Source organism: Engystomops pustulosus, chromosome 6 (genome assembly GCF_040894005.1).
Source record: "Engystomops pustulosus chromosome 6, aEngPut4.maternal, whole genome shotgun sequence".
Classification (NCBI taxonomy): domain Eukaryota; kingdom Metazoa; phylum Chordata; class Amphibia; order Anura; family Leptodactylidae; genus Engystomops; species Engystomops pustulosus.
In genome coordinates this window covers 140,515,148-140,526,778 of record NC_092416.1, presented here as the reverse complement: position 1 = coordinate 140,526,778, position 11,631 = coordinate 140,515,148, and the positions used below count along the sequence as shown (strand labels likewise).

Sequence of the window (11,631 nt, the reverse complement as noted above, 5' to 3'; positions counted from 1 at the left end):
CCAGGAGCAGACCACCCCTTTAAAACACCAATTTTCTGTTCAAAATTGGGCAGCCTGAATCATGAGGATTCACTATATGTACATCCATGGTCCTCACAGGGGTTGCTTCTCACCACGACACATATAAACAACCTTTAGCTTTATTAATTAAGTTACAATGCTAACCAAACACATAATGTAATGGCTTTGAATTTACATTAGAATTATTTAGTATAAAGTATTTTCAATTAGCTGATTAGTAATTAGTGAATTAAACAAAATTGTGACAATGGAATAGGTCAATAACAGCTCATTGTAAGGGTGTAACGCCTGGCATCCCTACCAATCCCGGAAATGCAGTGTAGTCAGTGATGCCATTACTTTACTAAAGAACACCATCTGCAGTATAGTTGCGATCCCATTTACAGGTGTCATTCACATAGAAGTGAAGAAGAGCAGACCTGCAGGAGTCAGGATGGCTGGTACTTAAGGATGTTCCGCCTCCACCCAAAGTGTAAAACACTTGATGGACTGAGGTGCCAAGTGTTGCACCCCGCCCCCCAATCACTTATAAGGATAAATGTTATGGATAGACCATCCCAGTTTAAACCCAGGAAATTCCTCTAATAATAGAGGAGCTCTTAAATTTTCCCGGCGTGTTACCCGAATATTTCCAATTTACGCCAATTTCCCCTAAATTGCCCCGGGATTTTGGCACACGCAATTGGATTGTGGCGCATCGGCGCTGGCATGCATGCAACAGAAATCGGGGGGGCGTGGCCGAATGAAAACCCGACGGATTCGGAAAAAACGCTGCATTTAAAAAAAAAAAATTGTCGCAAAACTTGCACTTACCTTCACTAGGAATAGGCCGGTGAACTTGAGTGCATTTCGGCGGACTTCAGCGCAGCAGCGCCACCTGGTGGACGTTCTTAAAGATGCAAACTGCGCATATATCTAAGAAGTGCCTGCACCACAAATTATAGAGCAGGTCCTTTTTCCGCCCAATCATCTTCAATGGACTTCTTAAATGACATCCCACCGCGTGTGACTATATTTTATGGGATGATGGAATTAAAAGTTAAATTTCTCTCTCTGTTTCTTTGGCAGTGTCTCATCATTCTGTGAAGATCATTCACACTCCTGAACACATCCACCATACCAAATGTTAGCATCTCAACTGATAGGAAGACATCTTGCAATAGACTTCCTACATGAAAAGGCTGAGGAGACGCATTACTATATTCATGGTGGAATGCTTTGCTTCTTCTTATTGTAAGCTTTGTTATGGGTACTTTACTTCAATAAAGATTATTCTCAAGCAAAAATAAACTTGCCCTTGCTATGTTATTTGTTCATGTGTAAGAAAAAACTAATTGTTTTTAGATTATTTAATAAGCAGTTCAGCAAAAAAGTGTGTAAACTCTACTGCAAGGCTTGTGGAGGCTGATTAGGAATTCCAAAAACATCCAAAGCTGAATTCAAATGTCCACTTCCTATAGTCCTGAAATGAATAGGCATACATGTGTGTTTTCCCAGCGTATTCTTTTACTTAGTGGGGGATTTTTAGGTCATCTCCATGATTTTTAATCAGGATTCTCTATCTAAGTGAATGGTTTTAAATCACAAGCCACACCAATTCTGTGCAATATCCAACTCCCATATGTTTCCAACTCTAAACCTTTAGAATTCTTTTTTTATAGAAATGGGATCAGAAGTTGGCTCTGTCCACAAAAAATGTTGAGCAAAAAATACACGTGGGCACTAATGCGTCTTGTATGTTCTATAGTTTTTACCATTTTTTACAACAGAAATATTTTTAGGCTATTTTTTGCATTAAACGTTGACAGAACCTTTTAATTAGGGACTTACAACATGTTTGAAAAGAGTCCAACATTCCTTGAACCAAGGGCGATACATTGCCTCCATATCCTTATTGACATTGATAGTTTTTGATTTTTTTTATTCTGGTTATGCACCAAACATAAGCAGCACAGTTATGACTAAGGGTGTTTTTTCGCCCAAAACGTGTCAGTTTGTCTGCATATATGTAGTGGCTCTTTTAATGTAGCCTAATAAAACATTGAAGATTTACGTTGTTACGTTGGTGTCCGGACAACCTGTTCCATGGCAGTGACCTGAAATGTGATCGGACCCACAGTTACAGCTCTAGGGGTGAGCTGTATTGGACTTTTTTCCAATATATTTGACAACTGTCTTAAAGATTCAGTCCTTCTATTCTGAATGTACATCTTATTACCTTGGTCATGGCAGAGCAGATTATCTCCCATACCACCCAAAACACAGATGAGTTCCTGCCAACCCCTTTCTCTACTATGTCCCTTCACATAAAGCTGCCCCTTTTTTTACCCCTACGTAAAAAATGGGAAGTAAAGTGAGGAGAATGTATAAGTCATCAGTCACAGGGACAAATAAAAAATTCAACATGGCTTCCTCCATCCTCAAAAGCTGATCATTGGAAGTTAGAGAATTTGCACCCAGAGCAATGGGTTCATGAGACAATCCTTTTAGGACACTTTTTAAATTTGAATATTCCACCAGCATTTTCTCAACTACTTAAACAATAACAAGCACTCACCGCTAACCTTCAATGTTGCTGCTTTAATGTGCTTACATTGTCACAGATACATGGAAGGAATAAACATGTGAGAGACATGCAGGGTCACTTCCAATTTAAAGATGTTTGAGCCAGCTGGCGCGTCTTGCACCACTATTGGACTCTATCCAACACCCCAAACCTCCTAGCCAGAAGATGCACATATTGTATATATAGAAGGAGACCAAGAGTACCTCTCACCTCTCTTTAAATGCTTCCAAACTTTTACATAACATCCACAAAACTACCTTCAGTGGAAAAGAGGATTTTATTTAATAATTGATAGATAGATAGACAAATATAATATATATTTTATTTTGATGGTAGTAGCTGTTGCATCCTGTATAAAACAAGACATGGTTACACAATGTATTGTATGTTCTATATATATCGCTGTTGCCCCTGCCCCCCTCCCGGAGCAGACCACCCCTTTAAAACACCAATTTTCTGTTCAAAATTGGGCAGCCTGGATCATGAGGATTCACTATATGTACATCCATGGTCCTCACAGGGGTTGCTTCTCACCACGACACATATAAACAACCTTTAACTTTATTAATTAAGTTACAATGCTAACCAAACACATAATGTAATGGCTTTGAATTTACATTAGAATTATTTAGTATAAAGTATTTTCAATTAGCTGATTAGTAATTAGTGAATTAAACAAAATTGTGATAATGGAATAGGTTAATAACAGCTCATTGTAAGGGTGTAACGCCTGGCATCCCTACTAATCCCGGAAATGCAGTGTAGTCAGTGATGCCATTACTTTACTAAAGAACACCATCTGCAGTATAGTTGCGATCCCATTTACAGGTGTCATTCACATAGAAGTGAAGAGGAGCAGACCTGCAGGAGTCAGGATGGCTGGTACTTAAGGATGTTCCGCCTCCACCCAAAGTGTAAAACACTTGATGGACTGAGGTGCCAAGTGTTGCACCCCTCCCCCCAATCACTTATAAGGATAAATGTTATGGATAGACCATCCCAGTTTAAACCCAGGAAATTCCTCTAATAATAGAGGAGCTCTTAAATTTTCCCGGCGTGTTACCTGAATATTTCCGATTTACGCCGATTTCCCCTAAATTTCCCCGGGATTTTGGCACACGCAATTGGATTGTGGCGCATCGGCGCTGGCATGCACGCGACGGAAATCGGGGGGCGTGGCCGAATGAAAACCCGACGGATTCGGAAAAAACGCAGCATTTAAAAAAAAAAAAGTGTCGCGAAACTTGCACTTACCTTCACCAGGAATAGGCCGGTGAACTTGAGTGCATTTCGGCGGACTTCAGCGCAGCAGCGCCACCTGGTGGACGTCGGAGGAACTACCTTAATGAATCCTGGCCAGACCCGAATCCACCGCAGAGAACGCGTCGCTGGATCGCGAATGGACCGGGTAAGTAAATCTGCCCCAATGTCTTAGGTGAGTGGCTGATCTGTCATTCTGACCATGTCATCATTGAATTGTCCATTTAGTGTTAATCCTAAAAAATTATCCTGGATTCGTATGAAAACTAGATGGGATAAAAATTATTTGTGTTATATATTCCATGGCCCTCTCTCCCATGAGAATGGGGTCCGTGTCCTTCCTAGACCTTGGTGTGAAGTCTCATCGATCAGACCTCAACCAAAAACTTTAATAAAATATTTGGTTCTAGGGGAAGTCACTTTTTAGGAAACAAATATTGTAGGGTAAGCTTGTCACACTTAGGCAAGACTATGTACACACTAGCATTGGACCAATTCTTAGGTATAAATATACTTCTAAATATTTCAACATCTTAATAAACATGGAGCTATGAAACATGGCCTGTGCATTGGTGAGACTAATGATTTCCTTGTCATTCAATCTTGTTCAAATTAGATTCCTGAAAAAACACAGGCCCTGAAATAATAATAGGCACCTAAGCTCTAATAGAAGTTTGTGCCCTGAATATGTGCGTGAGGTTACAAATACCCAATAACATGTCATTGATTGGATGTCCCATGTGTACAATAATGACAGTAAGGTATATGATGTTAAGTCAAGATGAAGAGTGGGGCCTTATTTGGATGTTCCAAAAATTTATATAACATAAAATACAAACTTCATAAGTATAACTTACAACATAAAATGATATAATAAAGGGAGCACAATATAAGCACAATATCATAATTTTAGGTGCTCTATAGAGCCATAGTTTTATCTATATCATTATTTTGTCAAATGGTTTGTTTCTATTTAGTGACACGAGTAAAGAGGTAACTGGGTTTGATGGATCTGTGATTCTAGGATCAAACTGATCCAGTGACAATGAAAGATATTTAGTATATATAGTAAAAACCATCCACCAGTCATGCTTCTAAGTAATTTAGTTTGTCCCAGAGATCAAACTTTACTCATAGTTATGATGCCTTTAATGGATATATGTGTCGTAGTAATTGTGATTATACTAAGTCATAAAAATTTACCTAAGAGCATAAAATGAGATAATTGTCTCTACCCGGATTTTCGAAATGAACTGTTTTAGTGCTTGGGTTACATTGCATAGCAGCACAAAAGCATGAGGGACTGGTTGAAAGACCAACGCTGATGAAATGTTCTTCACAGTGATAAAAATTGTGAAGTATTTCTAAGGTGGATCTATCATTTTGACAAAGTAGGCCTGTCCAATATATTGTAAGATCCTCTAATGGACCTGGTTAATTACACAATTCTGAATTTCAAAAGCAATATGGTCAAAAATAATCCATTAGACCTTAAAGAGCTGTGTATAGTGAAGACAGAGGGTGGTAAGGTAGACCTCAGTTGTATTTCTTGTGGTTGGTCTACAGATCCTCAGTCTGACATAACATGTTAAGCATTTCTAATAATTTTCTCTTGGTGACAAAATTTTTCTGCTTTCAATTTCTTGTGTAACGGAGACAACTCTTACAAGCTTTGAGCGAACTGAAAGAAAAAAGAAAATATTCAAAATGCTTGAATTTACAAACAAAACGTTTAGGGTATTATAGATGCCATTTGGCTTTTGGTTATTTGTAAATATTCTAACGGTAAAACATGGATTACATACAAGGACAAATTGTAAGAATAAGGAGGTAGATTTATCAAATGCCAACACTACTTGCGCCGGCATATGATTAAGCCCAACCCTCGCCACCATGGCGGGCTACATTGGGAACCCTTGACCTCCTGATGTACCTGCTGGCTGCGCTTGCATGCAAAACTACACCAAAACTACAGCCTTGCCCCGCCCACTTTAATGGTAGCCACACCCTTCACGCCCCCTACAGGACCATATTGTGTGGATGTTGGTAGTAACAGGAGTAATTTCAGCTTCGTCTTCAGAAAACTGGAATAAAAGCACTGATAAATCTCCTCCATTGTGTGTGTATTACCCGTATATAATACATGAAGACACAAATCACATCATACTATATAGACTTACCCTCAGCTGCAGGTGGTGAAACACTTGTTAAACTGCAAAGCAAATCATGATATATGTATATATTAGAGTAAGTATGAATTGATCATTGTGCTACATTGCATCTACTGTGTTATACAGTGTTATGAACACATTTTCAACATCTGCAAACAGTTTGTATGTTCTCTCGGTGTTTGCGTGGGTTCCCTCCAGATCCTCCGGTTTCCTCCCAAACTCCAAAACATACTGGTAGGTGGATTAGATTGTGAGCCCCATTGGGGACAGGGACCAATTTGGCAAACTCTGTGCAGTGCTGCGTAATCTGTACACTATATAAATAAAGGAATTATTATTATTATTAAATTTTGGTAGGACCGCGCAGGCCCAACTACTTTCACCTACACTCTCGTCTACTGTTTGAAGATAACCATGTAACACATAACTGTGATGTAAATTAGTGTAGATTTTGTGGTCTGTTACCATGGACACATGGACACAAATAAAGTAGATCTGCCTGTAAGCTATGTACACATAATGAAAAGGGATTTATAACTAAGACCGGTTGCAAAAACATATATACCTTTTTAGATGATTTGCTTGCTCTGTGTCCTGATCATCAAGTAGGAGTCGATACGTAGAGATTTCTCTTTCCAAATGTGTTGTCACATCCATTAAAGTCTTGTAATCTTCGTTTTGATGTTCTTGCTTTGATCGTATCTGTGACAGATTTGCTTCCACTTGATTGATGAGGTCTTGTAAATGTGACAGCTGGGAACTATAACTGGCTTCTTTTTCTGCTAATGTGGTTTCAAGTGCTAATTTCTGTAATGGTAAAGAACTCATTAGAAAGAAAATTGTTTATAAATTATTCTGAAATGTAAAGCAGAATGAGTTAGCTGTAGTGATGAGCGAGTATACTCGTCCGAGCTTGATGCTCGGTCGAGTATTAGCATACTCAGACCGGCTCGTTGCTCGGACGAGTATTTGGCCTGCTCGATAACGAGCATTTAATTAAAAAAAAAGAAGTGAAGAACAGTAAAAAAATACAATTAAAACATTTAATTTAATCGTTCATGTGAAGAAATTAGTGAAAGAACACAGTGCAGAATAGATTGCAGATGTTCGGGAACATCTGCGATCTGTTCCGGAGACATGCGCGCAGAACGGTGTTCTCCGCAAGTTGTTCTTCACACACATTGTTCTTCAAATACTATTGCGGAGAACACCGTTCTGCGCGCGTGTCTCCGGAACAGATCGCAGATGTTCCCGAACATCTGCAATCTGTTCTGCACTGTGTTATTTCACTGTGCTCGTATAGTTTGTAATTTTACTGAAAAATGCTTGGGTCTCCCATTGATTTCAATGGGGCTCGTTACTCGAAATGAGCACTCGAGCATCTGGAAATGTTCGGCTCGAGTAACGAGCACCCGAGCATTTTAGTGCTCGCTCATCTCTAGTTAGCTGGCACTCACAAGAAAAGAATACGTGACAATCAAACATAAACAGAAAAACTTAAGTTACCCCCTTTAATGTAGAAAGAGTATTCAAAAAGCTCCCCAGCTCCCTCTAGTGGTGGCTGCAATTAACAATTTACTTTTAAGAATCAACATTGTATTTATGTTTCCTTTTTAACTTTTTAGATATGTCTTTAATATATTTAATATAAAAGATTACCATGCTCAGTTGACTCTGTAGATCAATATCCAAAGTCTGAACCATTCTTTTTAGCTCTATTATCTCACCCTGGAAAGTAGGAAGATGTTCAGAGGAGCCAGATTCTACATCAAGTTTCAGTTCTTCACTCTAGAAACAGGAAAGGAGTGGAAAGAATCTTCAGATCTCACAAAAGAGAGAATCATCTTTTCCATGCAGCGATCGTTTAGCTTGAATGGTTACAGGTTATAAAGAGTGCAAAAATGCGGGTCAGGAAAACCTTTCACCGGCCTACTCCACCACCAGCTACAACTTCTTTCACATTGCTCCATCCACTTGGTCTGGAGATGGCATAAACGGGAAAATAATCACCGTACAGGCGTACAAGCCGTGATAAATGTCCCTCACTGATTCAGGTTGTTCTTCACATAGTAACTACTACTGGTTATAGAAGATTTGCTTGATAAAAAGAGATGAATAACAAAAACCTTTGCCAGGAACCATTTTTCTGCTTCTGCTTTGTTGTTTTCCATCAGGACCTCATATTGCTCACGAATCTCTGACAACACTTTGTTCAAATCTACTGTCTGGGGGGTATCAACTTCCACAGTGACTCTGGCACCAAGCTGATTATAAAGACTATTTATTGTCTGTTGAGATATGAAAGAATGAAAGGAAAAATAAGTCAACATTTGTCAAACTAAGAGTAAAAATACTGTGGGACCATTCACCTAAAAACAGATCTAAAGCCAAATCTATCTCAAACCAGCACCAAAATAATTTCCATTGTTTAGGGATTTGAAAATCCCAGTTGACCAACTCACGCCACTTTGTGGCTCAAGAAGTGAAGGGATTGGCTACTTTAAACCATTGGGGCAGATTTATCAAGCTGTCTAAAAGTAAGAATGTTCTAAGCTGTCCATGGCAACCAATGACAGCTTAGATTGCATTTTACCAGTGCTCATGAATATAAGGGTAGCTGTAGGTGGTTGCCATGGGCAACTAAGAACAGTCTTACTTTTAGATAGCTTGATAAATCTGTCCCATTGTTTTTTGCAATGTGTGTAAGGTCTCATGCACACAGCTGTGTGTGGAATATGGGTTGTAAACAGAGTAAAGATTTCAGTTCATATTGCACAGATGGAAATTGGTGGCTGAACACCACTTACTCTGCCCATGTCTGTGGGCTTGTTCATGGTTAAGGAAGACACAGTGCATGCATTGTGCCTCACAGTGACTGTGCACAATAGACCAGGGTTCACAGCACTCATATTTGATTGTGTGCATGAGACCTTAGTATGGGACACAGAATATTAGGTACATGACCCTTGACCCTTGACCCTTACCAAATATCCTGTCAGAGACATTTCTTAGTCCTAACCCTCTAGAATTCTACTTATTATTTTACTAGAGGAATATTTTAGTCCCCAAAATTCTGCATCAGTACATTACATCTTGATTGGCTTTCTTCTTCTGCAGCATATCTTGTTGAAGCTTTTGATGGCCGATATCCAGATCTTCAGTTTCTTCTCTGATAACCTCTAACTCAAGGCGCAGAGCCTTCACATCCAGTTCAATATCAGTCCTTAACTTGACCTCCATCTCATATCTTGGAACACAAAAAAGTAGTCAAATAGTTTTTTTGTTTTCCCTAACCCATAATTACAAAGGACAGAACACATAAGCTATATTATCAATGTTTACTTTTCATAAGATCCCTACTACCTGAATTAACCTGAGGACTGGTAAATTTAACCATGATATCTAAAAGAGGGAATAATCTAATTTTAAGAAGACCTTCAGTCATTTTTCCCAACATTAACTATGTGCATCCTTTAAAAGGCATTGGTCCACTATTCTGGTGAATTTATTTCTGTAGTCCCCACCCTAAGTAATACATTTGGTGTCTGATCATATAATCCAACCATCTAAGAGAAGAGAGCCCAATTAGCATAGATTTAAGGTAGTTTCAGTAACCAATATATTAATTAGGCTCTGTGCTGACATTGATAACATTGACAGAGGCTAAAGAGATAATTCCAAATTATCAAGAGTGCCACCTATGGAAGGCTGTTCAGAGATGGTGATGTTGAAAAGTTCTCTTTAACTCTTAAAATATTTTTTTGACTTGCAAAAATTAATTAAAGTAGGGAAGTGGAAAAAATAGGATGTATAGCTGCGTTTCTCAAGTAGTATTACTGCTTTATTTTCACAATTGGACAAAATAAAGCAGTAATGCTACTTGAGAAGTGCGGCTATAAGTCTACTCTATCTCCATATCCCGATTTCTGAGCAATCGGGACTCGGGACTCCGCAGCAATATCTTGTTTGACGATCATCACTCAATATACTACTGATTACCAGTTGGACTTTCTGATGCACTGTGTGCTATATATTTTTACTTTTCTGTTTGTTAAAAAATAATTAAAATCATAATCTAAATCTGTTTATGTCAAATAAGGTTTGGTGGCAAATATAATATAAAGGGCTAAATTACATAACAGAACCCAATAAATTAAATTCCCTGTTTACAGTATTTAGTGTTTGTCTCCTCATATGGGGGGCACGGAGATCTTTTGGGACCTGAGATATTCCTGTGCCTCATATTGCAACATCCAACTTTTATGCCGGTCTATTATTCGTACAGTATGTGTTAAATTAAAAACTCACTTGTTTTGGAAATCATCCACAGCTAAGCGAGTATTGCCAATCTGCCGAGTAAGCCTTGTGTTATCCATTGTAGCTTTTAAAATCTGGAAAAGAACAGTGTTATTTGTCTTTTTAAGTAATAATTTGCCGGCCATAAAATATTACTTCCTTATATATATTGGGATGTGTTTATACGGTATTGCAAAAAAAAACATTGACATCATTTAATCTGTATTGTCATCACTCACACCAGCCCAAGTCATAAACCCACTTATGTTCCTGAAAATAAACACATTTTCACAGAGAGAACACTTACGTAATCCATGCACTGACTTAAGCTAATTTTGAACTTAGGACCAAAATGCTGCAAAGCAAAAGTGTTGACTGCCCCAAATATAAAATATAAAATTAACTTTAGAAACATAAAAATCTTTGTAATTGGATTTGCTTTACAATTTAGAATATATGATATAGAGTATTATGATCCCACTGAGCTAGATCTGTTGGTTTGGGAACCATCTAAACCACTTAAACAGAAAACTCTTTAAATGATTATCTACTAATACACTAAGAAGGTGCAGTGTTAGATAAATAGACTTATCTTACTTTTCTTTGAAGTTCTTCAATTGTCCCAAAATAGTCATTAAAATCAGGTAGCATCTGAGGGTGATTTTTGTCATACCATTCTCGAATCTTCTTTTCCAGATGAGCATTTTCTTCTTCTAAGGAACGCACCTTTTCCAAATAGGATGCTAGCCGGTCATTCAGAGTCCTCATGGTTTCCTTTTCATTTGAGGTGAGTAAATTATGTTTCTTTGGGTCTCTGCTAGGAGAACATTCCCTGACAAAGCTTCCATGGGTTTGTCCAAAAGTAGATCCATGATTAAACGATTTGTGTTTGATAATTGGACTTCCACTAGGTTTTGCTCGGAAACTAATTGGTTTCCAGCTACAAGCAGTGGTGGCTTTACTGAAACCTCGGAGGTTAAGTGAAGTTATCTGATTGAGGACATGTGGGGATAGACTCCCTTTAATTTTGCATGGTTCAGACTGCTTGGTGTTGTAGCTCATTGTGTCAGTACAGCATAGATAATACCTGACAGAGGCGACAGTACAAAGAGTGTTTGTACAACTTTAAGACCTCTTTTAAGAAGCATGGTAAAGGGTGTGAGAATAAAGCATCTTCTTTACAGGCAATATAACCTAATCATTTCCTTTCTTTACTCACTAAGTGGATTTGTCAGACAAAACATCTAAGCGCATGGGGGTGGTGGGTCAGATTGTAGACATTTATCAGTTTAAAATGCTGCTTAGGAGATACTTTGA

At 38.4% G+C, this 11,631-nt stretch overlaps 1 protein-coding gene across 1 annotated transcript; it reads right to left on the bottom strand.

Annotated features, from left to right (window-relative positions):
- Positions 1-3,027: 3,027 nt before the first annotated feature.
- On the bottom strand, positions 3,028-11,405 carry LOC140064469 (keratin, type I cytoskeletal 19-like). The gene is made up of 8 exons (XM_072111400.1): positions 10,912-11,405; positions 10,327-10,409; positions 9,109-9,265; positions 8,145-8,306; positions 7,678-7,806; positions 6,584-6,825; positions 6,028-6,059; positions 3,028-5,528 (listed from the first exon to the last, which is right to left on the bottom strand). Exons 1-8 carry the CDS (start codon positions 11,374-11,376, stop codon positions 5,446-5,448), a joined length of 1,353 nt encoding a protein of 450 aa, XP_071967501.1. The 5' UTR covers positions 11,377-11,405; the 3' UTR covers positions 3,028-5,445.
- Between the last annotated feature and the right edge of the window lie 226 nt (positions 11,406-11,631).

What these genes read in the sequence shown, in the direction of transcription:
- LOC140064469 (XM_072111400.1), bottom strand. Translation starts at nt 11,376, where the DNA reads ATGAGCTACAACACCAAGCAGTCTGAACCATGCAAAATTAAAGGGAGT. An exon ending in TTGAAGAACTTCAAAGAAAA is followed by an intron (nt 10,410 to 10,911) that starts GTAAGATAAGTC and finishes GTTCTTTTCCAG; the next exon opens with ATTTTAAAAGCTACAATGGA. An exon ending in TACAGAGTCAACTGAGCATG is followed by an intron (nt 6,826 to 7,677) that starts GTAATCTTTTAT and finishes TTACCATTACAG; the next exon opens with AAATTAGCACTTGAAACCAC.